Source organism: Neodiprion pinetum, chromosome 3 (genome assembly GCF_021155775.2).
Source record: "Neodiprion pinetum isolate iyNeoPine1 chromosome 3, iyNeoPine1.2, whole genome shotgun sequence".
Classification (NCBI taxonomy): Eukaryota; Metazoa; Arthropoda; class Insecta; order Hymenoptera; family Diprionidae; genus Neodiprion; species Neodiprion pinetum.
The window spans coordinates 36,714,144-36,735,001 of NC_060234.1; the positions used below are offsets into that span (position 1 = coordinate 36,714,144).

At 35.4% G+C, this 20,858-nt stretch overlaps 3 protein-coding genes and 1 long non-coding RNA gene across 12 annotated transcripts; 2 read left to right on the forward strand and 2 right to left on the reverse strand.

Moving 5' to 3' along the window:
* The first annotated feature begins 71 nt into the window (after nucleotides 1-71).
* Pgi (glucose-6-phosphate isomerase) lies at nucleotides 72-5,202 on the forward strand. Its single transcript, XM_046617978.2, has 11 exons — nucleotides 72-339; nucleotides 591-684; nucleotides 1,323-1,514; nucleotides 1,606-1,686; nucleotides 1,818-2,033; nucleotides 2,127-2,366; nucleotides 2,552-2,732; nucleotides 2,834-2,952; nucleotides 3,182-3,410; nucleotides 3,495-3,561; nucleotides 3,881-5,202. Exons 1-11 carry the CDS (start codon nucleotides 209-211, stop codon nucleotides 4,002-4,004), a joined length of 1,674 nt encoding a protein of 557 aa, XP_046473934.1. The 5' UTR covers nucleotides 72-208; the 3' UTR covers nucleotides 4,005-5,202.
* ry (xanthine dehydrogenase rosy) lies at nucleotides 4,813-15,402 on the reverse strand. Of its 5 annotated transcripts, none has more exons than XM_046615613.2 (25): nucleotides 15,267-15,402; nucleotides 12,034-12,140; nucleotides 11,868-11,925; nucleotides 11,580-11,676; nucleotides 11,215-11,450; nucleotides 10,720-11,030; nucleotides 10,425-10,566; nucleotides 10,177-10,344; nucleotides 9,911-9,987; nucleotides 9,625-9,831; nucleotides 9,294-9,478; nucleotides 9,087-9,200; nucleotides 8,858-8,999; nucleotides 8,453-8,749; nucleotides 8,206-8,328; nucleotides 7,778-8,133; nucleotides 7,525-7,699; nucleotides 7,186-7,377; nucleotides 6,909-7,054; nucleotides 6,608-6,785; nucleotides 6,406-6,534; nucleotides 6,052-6,294; nucleotides 5,710-5,964; nucleotides 5,455-5,622; nucleotides 4,813-5,382 (listed from the first exon to the last, which is right to left on the reverse strand). In XM_046615613.2, exons 2-25 carry the CDS (start codon nucleotides 12,124-12,126, stop codon nucleotides 5,338-5,340), a joined length of 4,137 nt encoding a protein of 1,378 aa, XP_046471569.1. In that variant the 5' UTR covers nucleotides 12,127-12,140; nucleotides 15,267-15,402; the 3' UTR covers nucleotides 4,813-5,337. The 5 variants fall into 5 exon arrangements, with proteins under 5 accessions (XP_046471569.1, XP_046471567.1, XP_046471570.1 ...); XM_046615611.2 differs by lacking the exon at nucleotides 15,267-15,402 and adding an exon at nucleotides 14,818-14,943; XM_046615614.2 differs by lacking the exon at nucleotides 15,267-15,402 and adding an exon at nucleotides 14,237-14,387.
* On the forward strand, nucleotides 12,860-19,388 carry LOC124213891 (uncharacterized). 4 transcript variants are annotated; one of them, XR_011176748.1, is made up of 5 exons: nucleotides 13,094-13,523; nucleotides 14,229-14,376; nucleotides 14,870-16,956; nucleotides 17,140-17,299; nucleotides 17,478-19,388. It is a non-coding gene; the product is annotated as an uncharacterized lncRNA (long non-coding RNA). The 4 variants fall into 4 exon arrangements; XR_011176747.1 differs by lacking the exon at nucleotides 13,094-13,523 and adding an exon at nucleotides 12,860-13,074 and having other exon boundaries at nucleotides 14,870-17,299; XR_011176746.1 differs by having other exon boundaries at nucleotides 13,095-13,534; nucleotides 14,870-17,299.
* Nucleotides 16,009-20,767, reverse strand: GAA1 (glycosylphosphatidylinositol anchor attachment 1). 2 transcript variants are annotated; one of them, XM_046615616.2, is made up of 10 exons: nucleotides 20,362-20,765; nucleotides 20,064-20,281; nucleotides 19,495-19,651; nucleotides 19,222-19,430; nucleotides 18,902-19,119; nucleotides 18,030-18,214; nucleotides 17,769-17,896; nucleotides 17,492-17,685; nucleotides 17,161-17,328; nucleotides 16,009-16,381 (listed from the first exon to the last, which is right to left on the reverse strand). In XM_046615616.2, the coding sequence occupies exons 1-10, from the start codon at nucleotides 20,501-20,503 to the stop codon at nucleotides 16,099-16,101; spliced, it is 1,902 nt and encodes a 633-aa protein (XP_046471572.1). In that variant the 5' UTR covers nucleotides 20,504-20,765; the 3' UTR covers nucleotides 16,009-16,098. The 2 variants fall into 2 exon arrangements, with proteins under 2 accessions (XP_046471572.1, XP_046471573.1); XM_046615617.2 differs by having other exon boundaries at nucleotides 16,246-16,381; nucleotides 17,138-17,328; nucleotides 20,362-20,767.
* Between the last annotated feature and the right edge of the window lie 91 nt (nucleotides 20,768-20,858).

Genomic DNA, 20,858 nt, shown 5'->3' on the forward strand with positions numbered 1-20,858 from the left:
TCGACCGGCGAAAAAGTCCCGTGAGCGCGTGCGCAGCGTGACGCAACACCTGACCAATCCTGATAGGCATAAGGTGAAGGGCAGGTCACGTTAGCACGTAAAGCGCGGACAAGATCCGAAGAGTTCGAAGGGAGCAACCGAGTTGGCTGGTCGTTGGTAGCGCGTCAGAGGTCAAATAAAGTGCTGTGACATTTTGTTTGGTTATAAAATGGAACCCAAACTAAATTTGAGGGAAGAACCCACGTGGTTACAATTACAGCAGTTGTACGACAGCCAGGGGAGCAAAATCAATATATACGAATTATTCAAAGCTGATCCTAGTCGATTTGAAAAATACAGGTGGGTAGTGTCACGTATTCTACATTTGACCTTGCGGCGACCTTCATTCCGAACATTGATCTCGGCGGTTTTTAATTTGGTTTGAATCAGTATTTCTCACGGACATTGACTCAAGATTGATTGTTTCTTCTACACATCACGTAATTTGTTGGTTATACGTGCAGATTAAACATCACATTGTTGAACTGGTGATGTTTATACTATCCACGTTCACTGTGCACTTTTTTTTACACTGTTGTACATAATTTCAGCCTTCAAATCCAAACACCAGAGGATGGACCAATTTTACTTGACTATTCCAAAAATCGTATTAATGATGAAGTTCTTTCTCTACTCTTTCAACTGGTATGTATCGGCAAATAAAAAGAGGCGATGAATCTTGGGCATATATTAAAATGGTTTCGAACATCTTTTGCAACTTAATAATGTGAGGGATGTTGAAGGATTTTGCCCGACGTTAAAAATTTTTGTTTCAAAAATATCCCTTATCTGCTCTTGTATAGCAAAAGACGCTTTGTTTATCAATTCGTATTATATATGGTCTGAATTTGAGCAAGATTAATATTATACTCATATTATATGAAATATATCTTGATGCTAAAAAAAAAGGTTATTACTCATCATGGTGTTATTAACATTATACTTTGACTTGTTTTCAGCCATTCGCGTTTGATGCTTTGTGATAAAGTTTCAGGGTGATGTGATCTTACATATAGTTAATAAAGTTTTGATGATAGGCGATACGAAACTAAAAAAATCCAATGTCCATTAATATAATTACATGTAAAATATTTTTGTATCATTCAGATAATCTTATTGATAAAAATAAACAACACACAGATTGATATTCATTGAAAATTACATAGATTATGTAATGAAGACGTGACACAAAGTGGTTGAAGAGAAGCTTATATCACTGTTTCGATTTTAGTATATCCTAATCAGTGCTAACCTGATTTCAAATTATTGTTGATATAAAATAGGCACGTGCCCGTAAAGTAGAAGCAGCAAGAAATGCCATGTTTTCCGGACAAAAGATCAACTTTACTGAAAATCGAGCAGTTTTGCATATTGCCCTACGAAATAGATTGAATACTCCAATTCTTGTTGATGGCAAAGATGTAATGCCTGATGTGAACGGGGTTTTAAGTCACATGAAGGAGTTTACTGAACAGGTGAGAAATTTTTTTTTCTGGTACATATACTGGCCTGTATTTCAGTTCGCTGTACAATAAAAAAAATTAATTTTTTCCCCTATCGTTGCAGGTCATTACAAAAAAATGGACTGGATTTACAGGAAAACCCATTGAGGACGTTGTAAACATTGGAATTGGAGGTTCAGACCTGGTAAAACTGATTCAATAATATTCATTAACATTGCAATACATGTATATTATAAAAAAAACTAAAACTAAAATACGAAGTGTCAAACTAATAAGTGTTAGTATCTATTGAAATAATTAATTAATATTACTTAGGGTCCCTTGATGGTGACAGAAGCTTTGAAGCCATATCATATTGGCCCCAGAGTTCACTTCGTGAGCAATATAGATGGAACTCACATTGCAGAAACTTTGAAGAAAATTAATCCTGAGACCAGTTTATTCATAATTGCCTCAAAAACCTTTACGACACAAGAAACCATAACCAATGCGACATCGGCTAAACTTTGGATTTTGGAACATTTAAAGAGTGTACGTTAGAATTCTTGGGTTTGATGAGATAGCTGTAATATCTAATAAAGTATCATTAATTATCTATTGATAATACATTTTCTTTTCATACAGGAAGCAGCCGTGGCTTCACACTTTGTAGCTCTGTCCACAAATACACAAAAGGTTAAAGAGTTCGGCATTGACGAAAAGAATATGTTTGGATTCTGGGACTGGGTCGGAGGTCGCTATTCACTATGGTCTGCTATTGGTCTTTCCATATCACTAGCTATAGGCTTTGAAAACTTTGAAAAGCTTTTGAGTGGCGCTCACTTCATGGATCAACACTTTTGCTCAGCTCCATTAGAAAAAAATGTAAGAACTGAAAAGCCAGTAATCTATCAAAAGCTAGTATTTCAAAGTAATGAAAAGTATTTATTCCAACTTATATTAACACCTTAGTTACTTTATCTCACCTTTCTAATTTGCAATTCATTTAGGTGATGGAAATCAATTAATGTTTTATCGTACCATATAATTTGCCAACTTTAATATTCCAGGCACCAGTAATTCTTGCTTTACTCGGTGTTTGGTATCACAACTTCTATGGGGCAGAAACTCATGCGTTACTACCATATGATCAGTATCTGCATAGATTTGCTACATACTTCCAACAAGGTGACATGGAAAGTAATGGAAAGTATGTCACTCGATCTGGTAAAACAGTAGATTATACTACAGGTAAAAATATTTTTTGAAACGTGGATATAATTATTACATGTGAGTGTTATCCGTCAGAATGACAATATGTTCCGAATATACGTCAATTTCATTTTACTAAGGTCCGATTGTATGGGGAGAACCTGGAACAAATGGACAGCACGCATTTTATCAACTAATTCATCAGGGCACACGTCTCGTGCCAGCAGATTTTATAGCTCCTGCTATCTCACATAACAAGGTAAAACATTGGAAGTGTTTTTTACAGTTAGAATAGTGCAAAGGTCTTTGTATAGTGTTCGTATGTTCCACTGTTGTAAAAGCTTACTCAAGTAAACGTATGGATTTGCAAATAAACTTTTTAGGAAACGTGTACTTCATCAGTGAAACAAGTGTAGGCAATCTTTAATACCTGGTTCAAACAATATACGTCTTCAGTAAATAATGAATTAAATTTTTCTATATTTCAGGTCCAAGGAACTACGCATCACAAACTTTTGCTAGCTAACTTTTTAGCTCAAACTGAAGCGTTAATGAAGGGCAAGACCGAGTCTGAGGCTAAAGAAGAACTGCAAAAGGCTGGTTTGAGTCCAGGGGAATTGAGTGCTATACTACCGCACAAAGTCTTCCAAGGAAACCGACCTACAAACAGCATTGTGGTTAAGGGAGTTACTCCCTTTACTTTGGGAGCACTCATTGGTTAGTTGAATAATAGTGTATAATTATTAATTCAGTTTTAACCACCGAGATGTATAATCACTCAACCTTATTGATATATTTCAGCAATGTACGAACATAAAGTCTTCGTACAAGGAGTCATTTGGGACATTAATTCATACGATCAGTGGGGGTGAGTACAATCGTTTTCGAATTGTTATTGAACTATTTTCCATTGGAAGTAAAGTAATGCCAAATATCAAATATGTGAGATAGATCAATTTTAGAGCATTGGCACTTATTTATTGAATTTCAAAGAAAAGAGTGATTTGGTCTGGCTAGGAAGGAGTCTATTTGGACTTCACTTTGTTGTTATGTTGTTATTGTGCATTATCTTTTTGATGATAGTGAGTTCTTATCAAATTACAAACACAATACAAAATGGTTGTAAATTTAACAAATCAGATAAGGAGTATGTATACATTTTTTTTTAAATTCTGTCTTGTATACAGTGTGGAATTGGGAAAGCAGTTGGCTAAAGCTATAGAGCCTGAGCTTAAAAACAACAACACGATTACCAGCCATGATTCTTCGACAAATGGGTTGATTGCGTTTATTAAAGCTCACAGCTTTTAAGCATTTAATTGATTGTGTAGTGTGGAGTTGGGTAAACAGCTAGCACTGAAAATCCTTGCAATGCTGTATCACAATGGCGCTATCCAGACTGAAGATTCGTCTACGAACGGCATAATTAATTTCATCAAGATGCAGACCTGCATGTGTGCGTCCGCCAGCTGTGATACAGTGGAATCGGAACCCAAATCCCTTTTTTAACTATTTATGGTTCATTTCCATGTGAGTCAGCCTATTGTGAAATATATCTTCGCATTACTTGAAATTCCTCTATGTATGTTCAGTAAAGTCAAATATGCGTATTGGATTGTTGAATGTTAGTGATAGTCATGGACGTCTACTTTCTCATTTTCATTCGTTTTCTGTTAATATCTAGCTAATAACCCATGACCCGTCATCAGCCAAATTAGAAAGTCTGGAACTAATCACTTAAACAATTATTGATTAAATTAGTAGCTGTACATCTGAAAAAATGTATACTGCTTCGTTTATTATACGTAAATATTATATACTTTGTTATACGCATAATTTATTATATTTTTTACATCAAACTGATTTCCTTGTATCATTCCCAGTGGAAAAAATGTAATTTATTGGCTTTTCAGATTGATATTAAATATCAGTCATGTATGTAACATCACAACATTATTCTTAGCAACTACGTTCAATACAAGAACAGAATTTGAACTTATATAACTCGTGAATTTTTTCTATTTTTCATTACCTTATTCGTATTGCTGCCATAGGACAAATACCAACCAGTCCTTTTTAGCACATTGTTGTTTCCAAGGATATGTTTTTCGAAAATATGTAAATTTGAACAACTGGTGAATTTGAAAAATTAACGACGGAGCCAGGAATCGAACCTGGTATCTAGCGATGCTTTACCGGAGACTTACTCCACTAGACCACCTAGCCGCCCTGACTCTGTTGTCATTAATTTCTCTCATATCCAGTGAGTTCAAATTTGTTTTCATGTGCCCGATTTGTATGAGTAAGAATTTCTTCTCTGCATGCACGATGTAAGGAGACTGTAGTGTGTAGATGTTATGTTTACCCTTTCAATCCTTTGCTTCCGATGAGAAGCCCGTAAGACGGCAATGCCGTCTAATGTGTTTTTCCTTTGATATGTACGACTTGGTAACATTTATATCCATTATTTGACACAAAGTTGTAAAATAAAATTTTATCTATTTAAAAAGTTCTAGAAAAAGTGTAGAAATATGAAAAAATGGAATTATACTTAAGGAAGCTTCATGAAAATTTATTCACCACCATACTTGACGAAATTCAAAACTGACGATCATGTTGTGAGTATTGTGGTCCAAATTTTTATTTAGGGCGGAACGTTCCATGGATTATTTCTGTCAAGATTCTCCAGCTTTAGGTACATAAAATGAGAATAATTTTCGTAAAATCGCATACCTTTATCTTACATCATACAAGTTCTTACCTTCTGAGTTAGATGATCAACACATGCTGTACGGATACGAGCCGCAGTAGCTGGAGAGTCAAGTCTAAAGTAACCTGTAACATTAGCATCTCGGCGTGCACTTTCTATTGCATTTTTAATAGCAAAGAAAACTGAGGAAGCAAGGAACAACGGGGGTTCACCAACAGCCTAGAATTTCAAGAACAGAGTCTGTTAAATGTAGCCTTTTTATGAGTCACCCATAGGCAAAATGTTTCTGTTCTCATTATGTCTCACCTTTGAAGAATAAACCGCCCTGGGATTTGGTGCCCCTTTTAGAAGAGAAACATTGAATTCTACAGGAATGTCTGTAAAGCCGGGTATTTTGTAGGCTCCAGGGCCACGACTGTATAGTATTCCAGCTGGTGAATAGATCAACTCTTCCAGAGTAAACAATCCATACCCCTGGATGAAACCACCTTCAACTTGGCCGACATCTATGGCAGGATTTAAACTCTCACCTAAATCCATTACGATATCTGTCCGCAAAACCTGAAAGATTTTTCTATTAGCAAACTTACACGTAATCAGTTAACATAATAAATTGTTTTACGTCTAGTATCAAACACGTGCGAGCACCTGATGGTCTCCCGTTAGGCAATCAATTTCAACTTCGCTACATGCTGTTCCATATGTGAAGTAATTAAACGGGTTTCCTGAATTTGTTTCAAAAGAATATCCAATATCCGGAGTGGCATAAAATCCAGTCGCTGAGAGACTGATCCTTTGCATATAAGCCATATTTATCCAGTCTTCCCAAGTACCTCCTGGGTTTGCACTCATAATGGGTTTTAATCGGTCAACGATTTGTGTGCATGCATTCTGAAATGTGGCCAGAAACGTACAGGAAATTATTTATAATGGACTACTTCTTAGCAGCAAATTTCTTTAAGATACTACTGTGGATGATTACTAATTTGTTATTGTATTTACCATGACAGCCATTCCATTGAGATCAGATCCTGCACTGGCTGCAGTAGCAGATGTATTTGGTACTTTATCAGTCGCCGTTTCTGTTATATGTATTTTTTCTGGATTTACTTTGAGTACTCTGCTTGCAACCTGAAAGTAAATTCCAGTTGTAGAATCGTCTATGAGTAGAAAAATGTAACTTAGTCTCGTTCTTGATACGTACTTGGATCATTTTGGTATGTAAACCCTGTCCCATCTCGGTACCACCGTGGCTCACTAGTACAGAGCCATCTGTGTATACATGAACCAATGCACCACCCTGATTGAGGAATGCAGTTGTAAAGGCAATCCCGAATTTCGTTGGCACTACCGCAATTCCTCTTTTTTTATACCTGTTTTGTCTGTATACGGAAAATTTACATGACATCAAAGTAGTCAATTTATTGTGATACTAGCTACTACGAGTGGTTGACGTTGTGTTACTTGATGGTGCCAATATGTAGTATGTAAAACTAATTTCTTACTTGTTATAATTTTCAACTGCAGCAGCTCTATTCGTGTAATCAGAAGTTTCAAGACATTGGTGCCAGCATCGCTCAATTGTGCAGTGATTGAGTTGTTGATTATAGTGTGTCAAATTTCCTTCTTTGTACAGATTCAACTCAGATACCTGTTGTGAAATATAAGCAATTATCCGTGGTAATTTTCAAAACATGAACTGTTCTCGATAAATCGTATGAAATATGCTACAAGTAATTCAATCAGGCAGAGCCCTATCAATGAGAATGCTACGAAAATTACCTTTACAGTATCCATTTTGAGGAAATCAGCTACTTGACGTATCATGTTCTCCGCCACAAACATACCTTGCGGACCTCCAAAGCCTCGAAAAGCCGTATTGGAGGGTAAATTAGTTTTGCACATGTAACCATATAGATCTACCGATGGGATTCTATAGGCATTTTCGAAATGGAACAGTGCACGTTCAAGTATCTATATATCATGAATAGTGTTATTACGTCATAGATCTTACCATATGCAGAAAACCAGTGAAATGAAAGCATATTTAGTGATTATACGACGAAACATTTTATGCTAACAATTTGCAGCTACTTGATTTTACTTAAATTTTCAACTTACCGAGGATGATAAATCGGCTGAATACCCTGCATTGTTATAAATGTATACTTGTGCAACTTTTATCAATCCATCACTATTAAAGCCAATTTTCCATTTATAATAAAATGGATGTCGAGTACCACTGATCATCATATCTTCATCTCTGTCAAGCATACAACGTACCGGCCTTTGCAACCTAATCAGATTTAGTGATTTATGAAATCATTCTTAGTTACATACAATGTCAATCAATCCATACTACAAAACGACAAACCTGTGCGCAGCTAGAGCAACTGGTAACGCAACTAACATTCCACGAGATTCCTTCCCTCCAAAGCCACCACCCATGCGTTTAACACGAGCAGTTACTCTATTGATGGGGACGTGGAGAACGTGCGCTACAAGTTTTTGAATTTCCGATGGATGTTGTGATGAACAAAAAACTTCGATCTCATCCTCTTCGTGAGGTACAGCAATAGAAGCATGTGTCTCCAGATAAAAATGTTCTTGTCCACCCATTCGAACTTCTCCCTCTAAGACATGGTCCACTTCTGCAAATTCTTTTGCTGGATCTCCTTTCACAATCCGTTTTGGAGTATCTGAGATGAACGACTTCTCCTTGATAGCATCCTGTTTAGTAAAAACTAGATTACATGATTCAGAAGTCCGGTAGAAGGACAATCGATATTTTATTTTCTTTACCTCAATTGTTACAATAATTGGACGGAGATCTTCGTATTCAATTTGGACCATTCGTGCACCTTTTTGCGCTGTAGCTTGATCAACAGCAACAATTGCACCAATCAGTTGCCCCTGACTAGTTACCTGACATTGAACAACATGTTAATTATGAACACCTAGTGAGAATGATTCTTTGTTCTTTCTTCCTATAATTTTTTGTGTTACTTAACCAGTTTTTGTGAATAAACATTTAATAATGTTATATTACCTTTTCCGATATGAACAATTCCTCATCGTGGAAAATAGGACCAACCCATCTTCTGTCATCCGGTACATCTTTTGCACTGAAAAATGCTTCAACGCCTTCAAGAGCTAGAGCTGTGGAAGCATCTATTTTGATTATTTTTGCATGTGCTCGTGTAGAAATAACTAAGGCTAGGTATAACTCTCCAACAAATTTCGGCATGTCGTCACAGTAAATTGCTTCGCCTGTAGCTTGTTTAAATGCGCTGGCGTGAATAATTGGCCTACCAACTAAATCAGTGCGTTCTTGAGTTTTGGAAGCCTGTAATCAAGTATGATGAATAGTAAGAAGATTTACTCACATCTTGTGAGTAGATTTGAAGTACTATAACATGTAAATTCAAGTCATTATTATTGGAGAGCAACATACTACTTGGAAGTACTGCGAGCTCATTGGAGGTTTGTAGTGAAAACCATCAGCAGCGTTGTTCAGCTCTTTGGGTAGCGATTCTACTCCAATTAAGTCCATGTTAAGGTACTTCGTTATCTGGAGAAAAGCCTTGAAGAATAAACTGAAAGCAGTATCATTTTTCACTTAGTATGTTATATCCAAGTATAAATTGAGTGTTGTCATCAACAGATTTTTGGATCATACGCACCTTAAAGTTAGTGCACGACGATATTGTACCATACCTCCAGGGACGTTTCCAGGCAACGGCAATTCTGTTATGAGCGAATCGAACACTGAGTCTAGTAGTTGTTCATCCCATTTTCTAAAAAATATTGTGTTATTTGTATTGAACATAGAGTACTTTGCAGAGGTGTGTTGTATTATTCCGTCAAATTATCCTTCATGTACCACGTACTTCCCTATCATAATTTCACAGGTTTTTCGGGCCAATGTAGTGGTTGGTGCCATGCCTCCATATGCTAAGAAAGCATTCTGAACATGAATTGTTCCTGGGTTAAATGATACATTTATTGCAGAATTGACAATAGCAATGTCATCGTCGCGTCGTTTTGCTTGTTTGTAGGCAACAAAATACTGATACTGAAATAAAAAGTTTTTTCTGAATACTTTTGCTAATTTTACTTAAATTTTGATGCTCTCTCGATCGTTATTTCACAATCGCATGAGTGATAACAAATGAAACTACTGATATATCTATTCGTTAAAATAATGACGATTCATCGTACCTGTTTTGTAAAAGGTATTCCAATGGAAACTAAAATTTCATCTGGTAAAACAACATTGCGACGATAGCCAACCCAAAACGTGTGATCCATAGGAATTTCCCTTTCTCCTCGGTCCAGACTGCGCAACGTTAATGTTACATTAGCAGCCATAAATATAGGATTTAAGTCAGATATTGGGCTTCCAGTCATTATGTTTCCACCGACAGCCTGTAAAAAGAAAATACTGCCGGTTCTACCGATGTTTTGTGAAATTCAGAGTATAACTGAAGTAATTATCTGAACTTACTGCGACATTGCGAATTTGTTTTCCAGCAAACCAATGCAGCATAGCTACTATTTGACTAAATATCCTCGTCTGAAATGCTATAAAATACTGCATATTAATGTACACGAAAATAATCACTATATACTCATTCTGAACAACTCACATCGTCATTAGCAAAGAAATATCGACATCATATGTAGTAAATTATAAGAGGGTTCAAACTCTTCATACGTATGCACCATGATTATATTTTCAATAACCCAAAGTTGGTAAAATTCCTGACTCACTTGGTTTTATGCTTATTTGATGTTTAAGAGCTTCTTCTAATTCAATCAAAGTTACACTTGCCCCCACTTTCAAAATATTTCTCGTTTCTATTATTCGCTTCATTTCAGGCACCATCGTTGGTTGTATCAGTACAGGATACACGCAATGCTTGAATTTGACTTCGACTCCTTGATCAAAATGCATTAAAGATAATCAAGATATCATATAAAATCTTAGTAAAAGCTGTGTGTGAGACAAGTTAACTTACCGACTTCGGAATTTCCAACAATAATTTTTGCAGTTGGATATTTTTTTTTCAAAGCTAACAATTCATCGAGTTTATTTGGTCGGTACCATGTTACATTCTTTCCTCTAAATACCAAATACTGTTTATCAAGTTCGTCCGATACCTATTAATAGTCCAATGCCGAAAAGCAAATCAGATGGAATGAGATGCACATAAGCTTATGAGAAATAACGGATAGAAATTTGTTATTCGAAACGAAATGAATGTTTTTTTCCTATCAATTACAAAAAATAATGACTTGCATAATTGTTTCTACCTTCAACTTTGGCGGGAATATAAGTTCTTGTGAAGGGTCATAAGGTGTGAATTCTGTCGAATTAAACAGTTTATCAGGTGTAGAGGTGGGATTTGTTTTGCAGCATGCATCTTTGTTTTGACAAGTTCTTGCACATTGAGGCAGCGCATTGCTTTTTTTACAGCAAGCATCTCCCATTTGGCAGGATTTTTTGTTATTCAGCATTCCATTATTCTGCATGTTTGATAGAATTTGGGATTGTTCCCACTCTTCCGTAAAAGTCCGGAAGCCTTCTATGATCGGTCGGTATCCTGTGCATCTACACAAATTGCCTGAAATAATTACAAAACGACTTCAGTGATATTGAGGTAGATGCGAATGTTAGTTTTGCAGATCAAGTATATGACCACTCGCATAGAAACATCGTTTCTCAACATTCTCTAGTCTGCGTGATAAAAATTTGTGTTTTAACGATGTTCATACGGTATGAAAAGTACCCAACATTTACCACATTACCTTGAAATGCTATCTCTAAATTTTCCATAGTAGGTTTTGGAATTGATCGCAACAAGGCATACATTGACATTATAATGCCAGGTGTGCAGAAGCCACACTGTGATCCATGAGCCTTGGCGAGACGTTCTTGAACAGGATGTAGCCTTGTTTTAACACTTCCTATCCCTTCAACTGTAGTTACTGCCATGCCATGCATGGCGCATACAGGCATTAGACATGCATTTACCGCAAGATGACTAGAAGTTATCAATATAAGAAATATAAGTTGCATGATTCAGAGATCCGTTTAAATAAATTAACTAATAATTGCCCAATATGACGCTATGCTTCACAGTTATCAATAGACTATTTCTATTAAAGGATACACAATTTTTTGTGCAGAGTTGTCGAATCTTGAGACCATGACCGTACAGGCACCGCAACCACCTTCGGCACAGCCCAGTTTCGTGCCGCATAATCGTACTGTGTTCGTTGTTCAGGTTTTTGCAAATAGTCTAATGGATTATATAGTTTAAAATCGCCGGAATATTTCTTCAACCGTGGAAATTCTTGACTCTAACTTGATCATACGAACACATCGCCATTGCTGAAAGGATTGTTGAATAGCACGATTTGTTGCGACAATCTATCTCAGTTTTAGGAAAAAAGGATACGCTTATTTCGCAGATAGTACAACAATGTCCACTCGGGATTGACACTTTTATCCTCTATCTAAAAAGTTGTGAAAAAACCAATGATTTTGTGATAAATTATTTCCAAAACTTTCGTAGCAAATTAAGTTTTTGTAAATCGCAGATCAAGATGTCAGGTATCTCATACCTCTCTTCCGTTGACATAAAATATAAGTGTAGTGTGGATATTCCTGGTTGTGGAAAGTTTCTGCATTTTTTTCACTTTGTGAGAAGTAAACATCTTGAACTTCCTCACTGAAACAAAAATATTTATAGTGATCAACATATTATTTTTATAAATCTTCAAGTACTTCAAGTACTGAAAGTATTCATGTGATAAATCATAATAATCATATGTCATGAATAATGACTTATCAGATATCATAGGTAGGTATATATATATATATATGTATATCCATATAGTAAAGTAAATTCGTGAAAGTATAAGGAAAAATTTTTCCTCTCATATTTTATTTCTTATTTAAATATGTTTTGTATAAAATTATTTAAAATTATTAAAGTTAATTTGTATCGACGAATTTACTTTATTACAAAAAGAACGACAAGGTCAGGAAGGAAACAATTATATCCATATATATCCATCAGTTGAAAAATGATATAGTCAAGTATATAGTTGATGTACGATTTTTAATCCGGTATAGCTGATGATTCATACTTTTGTAATTTAATCTTTGATTTCTTACTTGTTCTATGGAATTTACAAGATAAATCACGTAATAAATTACACGCTGCATTCTGCCATAACATTTTATGATTTATCAAATGAATATTTTCAGTAAGGTAGATGGAGAATCCATTTAGAAAACAGAAATCTCTTTGTAATTGTTACAAGCAATATGATGCTTTGTATAATGTATGCATGTATGTGTGTGAGTGTGTCATAGAGGTGTAAGAATGAGCTGAGGAATTAGATCAGTCGTGATGTGAGTGTTTTAGTTACTCTGCTTCCACACAACTCTGTTTATAGTTCGATTTCTATGGCACCTTGAATACACTCAAATCAAGTTCAGTTTGTGTATTCATTTTCTACTCATCCACCCTTGGCCGTAGCTGCATTAGTTGCAACAGTAATATTAAGAAATCATATGAAATCTTGGAAATCCTAACAAATCACGTAATTAAAATAAAATTATTTGTCAAGTAATCCCTCGTAATCACTCTATAAAATGTAAGTAATTATGAAATATGTCACCATCGTGTCACTTTTTTCGCGCAGTGAAACACTCCTTCATTATCTCATATTATAATCTCATTTCGTGGTCAATTAAATCAGTGCACGAATTTAAATTCCTATAATATAACAGTTTGTCTGTAAGTTTTTTTTTTCTGGTAAACACGAAATTCTCTGACGTGGATGAATCTGGAATTTAATAAGAAGCTAAGATAGGTACAAAGTCTTCTTGACTGGTCAATTATCACTGATCGTAGCACAATTTAATTGATTCAACTCCTCAGCCATATGACAGATCGTATCTATAAGACGAATGTCATTACTTATATTTACTTCCAACGCTGGTATAAGTCATCTTGGCTTTATTCGCAATAAATTACTCAAAATACTTAAACATGCAAGATTTATCCACCAGTTCTGTTGTGTATCGCGTAAGAAGTGTGCAGGCCAGTATTATGTATGTAATTTACTTACAATATGTCTTTAAACCTGGACTGACCACATCGTTTTGATTTTATTTTAAAGGAAAACTGTGTCGACAGTCTAGCTTTATCAGAAACATCAATATTATTGACGTAGACATACACGAACTGCGTATGGAAATAACAAAGCTACTGTCACGCGATATTAGAATACCAGTTGTGATTAGTTACAGCATAAACGTCACATTCCAAGACTCACGATACGATAATTAAAAAAAATGTGCATTTATAATTTCTAAGAAATCTTATTAGATACTCACTTTGGCATCCGTGGCTTACAGTTCACGCACAGGGCATATATATGCAAGTGGTTCGATCTTGACTTTGAAGAAATTTATTGACATGATGATTTGCATGTACTTTAATACCGCAGGGTAAATCAAGATGTGTCTCCCGCTTTTAAAATATTAACAATTTGGAAAAGTTTTTAGTCCGCAAAATTACTACATAATAATTTCCATGCGTGCCGGAATGCAGTTCAGATAATTTTTCGCGTAACGTTTACTCGGAATCTCTCAAAATTTTTGCTTCATTTGTCGAAAAGAGATAGGAAATGACAAGAAATCTTCAAAACAACATAAAATATTTGTAAAAACTTTAAGTTCGGTAGGAGAAACCATTTTTCATGCTGTAAAGAATTTATATACGAATAATCTTATCTTCGTCTAGATAATTACCTTGTACAACACTCTGGTCGGTTTAAAGCAAATTATGCAGTTTTTAATGCAATGTAGGTGCAAAGAAGATACACTCTCGTATGGGAGGAGAACATAACTCGAGATTATATTCACATAAATATAATTGCGATTAGTGCAACGTAAGTATCATGTTATTGAATTTTCTCGAGTTCGTCTTACTTTTATTGCAAAGCGATAGCGCTAACACATATTAAAATAAATTGAACACACATGTACATAATGCTATTTTTCAATTCGTACGGTCATGCGTCACGTGCAAGATGAAAGCAAACAAGTAGTTTCGTGATGTGGATGTACATAGGCGTTTTATTTGATATGGGTCAGGATTTTATTAACGAATGAAATTTTAAAAAATTTCGGTAAACAGTACGTCACGTTTTCGCGATTGTACATCACTCGAGAATATAGCGACGTGCTTAATGCTGTTGTTTTCATTATGGATTTTCAGCACTAGTTGATTAAAACGCGTGCGTATTTTTTTGCGGCCTTTTCGCAAGGGTTGGGGTTTTATATAAATGCAAATATACTTTCAAATTTGGAAGCTTTCGGTAATTTTTTACCATGATAGTTGTCTGTTTCTTCTGACCGTGATGGTGATTTTCTTCTTTCCAGATTTTTGACACACGCACTGTTCTGAAACATTTCGATCGGACTCCAAACCTATGATACTAGTTTCAGTTGTATCTTGGTACTGAACAACGATAATCTTTCGGGGCATTGAGAATTTGTACATTATTATCTTCCAGTTTATGTAAAAAAACTAAATTAAAGCTCTTATATTCGGGCAAAGGTCAATTAAATGTGCCATAATCGGACAGATACGCTTGACACACTTTTTCTTAATCGAAACTACACGCTTGCGCTTAGATATTTATCATCACTTATCGCGTCAATTGAAGTTCAACTTTAAAAGTTCAAATTACACAGTTTGAAGAATAGACCTACCCATATTACCCTGTATAACGTTGTATACATTACAGCTAATTTTTACATCTACCATGTTCGTTACCTGTTTTAATAACGGCGACTTTAATCGGGAAGAATTGCAAATTTTTCGGTGCGCATTGAACTCATAATCGTGTTTTAATAGAATGCACTGCTGAACTAAGAAGATCTGAGAATACCATGCTCAAAAAATGTGAATGCTATCTAGTCAAGTAGAGGGGTTATCAGTGTAGATGAACGTCTGTACGAGAAGCTGTCTGTTTGTACTATATCCTGTTTTTAACCCGCCACGTAATTCCAATATCTCAAGAACAAAAGATTGGCGATAAGCATTCGATAACAGCTGTGTGGCTCCATTGAAAGATAGATGGGAGATTTCTTGCTAATAGCCTCAACTTTATTGTACTCGAATATTTTTATTCACTCGCTGATAATGATCAATTATAATTGATTATAAAAATAATTTCACTATCCCCGTGTTGTTTTTCCCCGAAATTCATCAACAAATTATCATTAATTGATTCATTTCCACGGAAAACACATTTGTTTCACTTCGTTTGATTACATAAAATACGAAAATGATCTATATGGCACATCTGAGGAGATCAGTACAATTTCTGAATATGATATTGAATACTTGTCCACCGACAAACGAATGGCACATCAAATCGGTAAATTCAAACAAGTTAGCAATAATTCATACCCGCAACAGTGATTGACTCAGAATAAATCTTCATGAATCACATAGAAAAATATGTGATTGTAGATAACAATTCCGGAGTTATAGATACTTTAAGAATTGCAAATTTCAATTTTATTCAACGGAATATGTTTACCTTCATAAATTTATTCACTATCGTGTGCACGTTTTGATTTTTACATTTCATGTAATACATTCACTTAGAAATTCGCAAAATTGGTTTAGAAGTAACTACTATCCAGAATATAAGCCATGTCGGAAGTAAAACGCAGACCGTTACGCTGTACAGCCAATTCCCATAGACCATGGAATCGATAATCCCAAATACGATCGCTTGCTTTGATGCTTGGATCCATTTCAGTGCAAAAGCAATGATTGTGTAGTCCGGGAATGTAAAATGCGTATATACCGCTACTACTGTACATGCTAGACAAAGCGGATGTAGCAGTATCCAGGGTATACAACGTAAATTGTGGAATCTGAAAATTATATTTACGTTTTACTCATTTCTCAGCTAAATCACTTGGGCATTATTTTATTCACGATTTAAAATATAAGAAAAAACGAATAAATGGTAAAATTGAAACCGTTAAATAAGCAGCACTTTTTTCCATGTAATTAATTTTCATTTGTAATATCATATATAAAGTACTGCATAGCTCGGTTTTTAATAAGTGCTTACGTCTAAAATATCCAAGCATCACTGTTTATTTCACTAAAATTGTTCTTAAATTATTGATTGACTAAAATGAAAACAGCGATTCATCACCCATGCCACTGTGTGCAAACCTCACAGTTATCAGCACGATGTTTTGTATGCATCTATCTTATCTAGAACGTGTTTAGTATATAATTTAAGAGCCAATTATTGATGAGATGTCTGGGTAAGCAAAACAAAATTCGTTGCGTATTCGTAAATAAAATATTTGAAAGTTGTACAAAAATAGGCATAACAAGCTAAGTTTCCAAATAAGAGACATTTGAACAAGCATGCACTGCACTAGTTCTAATCTAGCATTGCACGGTAGGAAATGACTAGAAATTCTGTCAAGAAGTAAGTAATGGATGGTTTTATCAGCGGTATTTTTATCACCACTTTTTCCAGCGTGATTAGATTAGAAAAGTCATCTTACAACAGAAATGAAAAAAGAACAAGCTTATCAGACCATGTAAAATTCTATGTATCGTATTTCCTGCAGACTTTAGTAATAATTACAAAACAAAAATATTCATACAGGTATAATTTGTGATGCCTGACCTGGATTCGTTTCCCTTCTTTGGTATGACGGTCAATGCTGCAGGAACGTACACAACGGCAGCTACTAATGCCAAGGAAAAGTTGTGCATTGAAATGCATAAAAGCATCGTTGCCAATTCTATTAATGCTATCACATAAAGTAAGGACGCAGTTTCGTAGGTCCTATATCTGAAAAAATGATGCTGTGTACAGTTTAAGCTCCTCGTAAAAAGATTAAAATTCTTGTTGCTGATGGAAGTGAAATCAATCTGGTACTGTTCAATATTTTAGATTCTGGTTTGCAGATGCATTTTATTTCATATATTACCTTGTTTCAGATTGCTCAGATTACCTTTCAAAACAGAGAGTCCCAATAAACATCACGATTGTGAGAAGTAAGAGGCCTAGGGATACTGAATTTTCGGTCGCTAGATGAAATTTTATGCCTATATAGGTAAACAATCGTGGGGCAGACAATGTCGCTACCCCCAATATGTGAGTCCAAAGTACCTCCCAAGCGATGTGTGACAGTACAAGTTCCTCTGACTAAATTAAATTATAAAAATTAATGACAACTTCGCGAATTTTGAGGACAGAAAAGGGTGGTGGAGAAAGTTGATAAAATTCACCTTGGCTTGTTTAACTGCATCACTTTCACCATCTTTTTTTTCAGTAGATTCTTGTAACTTAAGCCACACAGAAAATGCTTTTATGAAAAGCCCAGCAATAATTAGAGCTAATGGTGGCATATATAATCCTGAGAGGAAAAGTAGAACAATATAGTCTACACAAATTACACACTTTCAGTTAAAAATTCCATATTTGGCCAAATTCGGCAGGATTGGTCCGACCACTGTGACCAAAAATAAATTTTTGTGTTATTAACTTACCAATAGAAATATACCTATCTGTCGACGGTAACAGATAAAAAAAGAATGATTGATGGAATCGTTCTAATAAATTATTGAGCGAACGAATAAGACTTTCAACAACCCGTCCTATGTTGTAAATAGTAGATTCCGTCCCAGACCCGGATTTGGCAAAACCTTCCAATGTAATGGCTTCAATACCAAACCTTGAACAGAAAAATAATGGTTAATTTTTTTCTTGTAAAACAAATTAAAATCAACTTGAGAAAATATTTGATATTTTCATTTTTCATGATTCTTAACTTACTGACTTAATTGAATGACTTGACTTTCAATACAAAAAAAAATGATTGCAGCAACAGAATTATAATACTTGTAATTAAACATGTGCAACACGAGTAGGCATGTGTCACAAAAATTGACCATGAGGTATAACATCATAAGGAGCACTTTAGATGCTTTTCGGATCCAAATTAAGGGTTACTGAACAATTCTTTGAATAAGATGTGTTCATACCCCAACAATTTGTTTCTCGTTTCTTTACCATTTTCTACAAACTTGATATTGACAACTCAAAAAACTGAGAACTCTTCGAAGTTTTTGGCTGTATCTGTTGAACGTGTAGTCGGATCAAATTGGGATTGATCGCCATAGCTTTATTTTGCAAAACAACATTGATGTAGCATGTGAAATAATTGATTTCAGAACTTTTTTGGTAAATATTTTGGCAAAAATCAAAAAGGAGAGCTAAGAGCACAACCTTCTCACAAGAAAGTTTGGTCTCGAAACAAGTCGAGCACCGTTATTTTTAATATTAGACCTAATTATGCTATTATTCATCATCAAACTCTCTGAGGTGGCTCTGCTAATATTATCCACATTCCAAACAATACCTGTGAAAAACACCGTGATTTCCAGTTGGCACACCAGTTGCTTGCGTAGACACCATCGACATCATGGTAACAAATTGGTACCACCATTTTCGTATTTTGTCTTTTGGATTACTGTCTGCTCTGCGTTGAAATGTTCTCCGGATCCCTTCTTTGGCACACATTTTGTTTGCCAGATTAACAAGATCTAAATTTGGAAGTTGTCCATTTAAACCTTCCACCTGTACAAAAAAATTGATTGTGTATTTTTGCATAATCGAACTGGCTAAGTAGTAGTAAGTGGTTAATGAACTCCCCAGACACAGGGGTTCAGCTCCAATCACCTTGATGTCAATGGATCCAATTTTGAAGGAGTGCATTTCCAGATTTATGGCAGCTTGAATAGACCCAGCTCTTCCTACCAAGTCGCCTGCAATCAATACCCCATCCTGCCCACACGTACAGCGATGATACGCCTCCAGCCAAGCTTGCATTCCTAACTGCTCGTGCTCAGTCACAACAAAAATGATATCCTTTGCCCAATAATTCTGTTCTGAAAATTGCAATAATTGTAAATATGGCGTAAGTTAATGTTAGAGCTAAATGAGGGCACTTACTCCGGCAGAATTTAGCAAATGCAAGTAATAGAGCTATCGATGGTGCAGTGGTCAGATGAATGCTGCTTGCAGATCGGTATGGTACACTTAATATTATTGCTTCGGTACTGGCACTTCGCGGAGCTCTCAATATGCTATACACATTCTGTCCAGTAAACTGTAAAGAATAAAATTGTCGTGCAGGATGAGCGGTGATAGTGAATTTTGAATAATTTTGCACCTAAGTTTCATAGGAACCAAAAGTTGCATTACTTATCGAAATGGCACTAAGTAACTCTACTCATGAGTTTCAGATTTGAGAAATTAAGTGCAGTCGTTTGGTAAATAATTTTTCTAGTAACTGTGTTTCTGAAAATTGAAATTCTATTTATAGAATGCTAGAGTAGGATTTCATTCATTTCTTTATAATCAATAAAAGTTTTTTATTCGTTCATAAATATTCAAAATCGTATTTTGAATCAGTGTCTAAAATCAGCATGGAAATAAAAATTGGAAATTAGTTACTACAGAACATCTCACAAGTTAATAACGAGTCATGTTTTGGATCATGTTTCTGACAAAATTCATACCTTCTGTTGAGAGAGTGGATAGTTGAGCGTAAAGTTATGAGTATAAACATCTAAATTGAGTTGACGGAATTTTGCTAATAGCCAAGGGTAGGGCATGTCATCCGGATATTTCTTCATCTCAGCGAGGAGTTCATCGTGAAATCGTTTCGCTCCGCCATCTTCATTAAATTCATTGGTAACCAATCCAGGTAAGAGAGCATTTTCAGAAAAATAGGTATCTATAAATTAATTTCAAGTGAAACTAGATACTACAACATTTTTGAGAATCAAATGGTTTAGTACGATAAAATATACTTACTGTCATTGAAATCAGGATATGCCAGGGACACAAACCATATTACGCCTGTAACGTACAGCGTCAAGCATAACAACTTTTCCCATTTCATAACAAATTTTATAACTGCTCCATTCCCAGCTCTGGGATCCGTTAAGAGACCCATTCTTTCAACACCGGGGAGAACAGAAGAATTCCAAACAGCGGCATATAACCTCAAACATTCGCGCAAAATCGTTTCCAACACCAAAATTACTAGTGAAAAACGCAGACTGTCCTGAACAGTAACATTTGAGGTAACTACAAATCACTCTGGTGCAATTAATTCATAATTAAATTCTTATGTCAGGTTATTTACAACAAATTTTCACCAGTCAACAACCTGCACATTCAATTTTGACAGCCCTGCCCACGGCCGGCGGCCATTTTTATAATCGATACTAAACTCCAGCTCTCGAATTGTGCTTAGCGGTTGCATATTTCGATTCAATATGTCGACGCTGCGGCGGATAATTTACAAA

Excerpts from the sequence above, each read along its gene's own strand:
- Pgi (XM_046617978.2), top strand. The coding sequence starts at position 209 with ATGGAACCCAAACTAAATTTGAGGGAAGAACCCACGTGGTTACAATTA. Across the intron at positions 2,034-2,126 it reads TTTTGGAACATTTAAAGAGT|GAAGCAGCCGTGGCTTCACA; the intron begins GTACGTTAGAAT and ends CTTTTCATACAG. Across the intron at positions 2,953-3,181 it reads CTGCTATCTCACATAACAAG|GTCCAAGGAACTACGCATCA; the intron begins GTAAAACATTGG and ends TCTATATTTCAG.
- ry (XM_046615611.2), bottom strand. The coding sequence starts at position 14,899 with ATGTTTCAGAACAGTGCGTGTGTCAAAAATCTGGAAAGAAGAAAATCA. Across the intron at positions 12,141-14,817 it reads AGAAACAGACAACTATCATG|TGAGGAAGTTCAAGATGTTT; the intron begins GTAAAAAATTAC and ends TTTTTGTTTCAG. Across the intron at positions 9,832-9,910 it reads AACAAATTCGCAATGTCGCA|GCTGTCGGTGGAAACATAAT; the intron begins GTAAGTTCAGAT and ends TTCTTTTTACAG.
- GAA1 (XM_046615616.2), bottom strand. The coding sequence starts at position 20,503 with ATGGGTCTCTTAACGGATCCCAGAGCTGGGAATGGAGCAGTTATAAAA. Across the intron at positions 19,120-19,221 it reads TTGGATCCATTGACATCAAG|GTGGAAGGTTTAAATGGACA; the intron begins GTGATTGGAGCT and ends TTTTTTGTACAG. Across the intron at positions 16,382-17,160 it reads AAGAAGGGAAACGAATCCAG|ATTCCACAATTTACGTTGTA; the intron begins GTCAGGCATCAC and ends TATAATTTTCAG.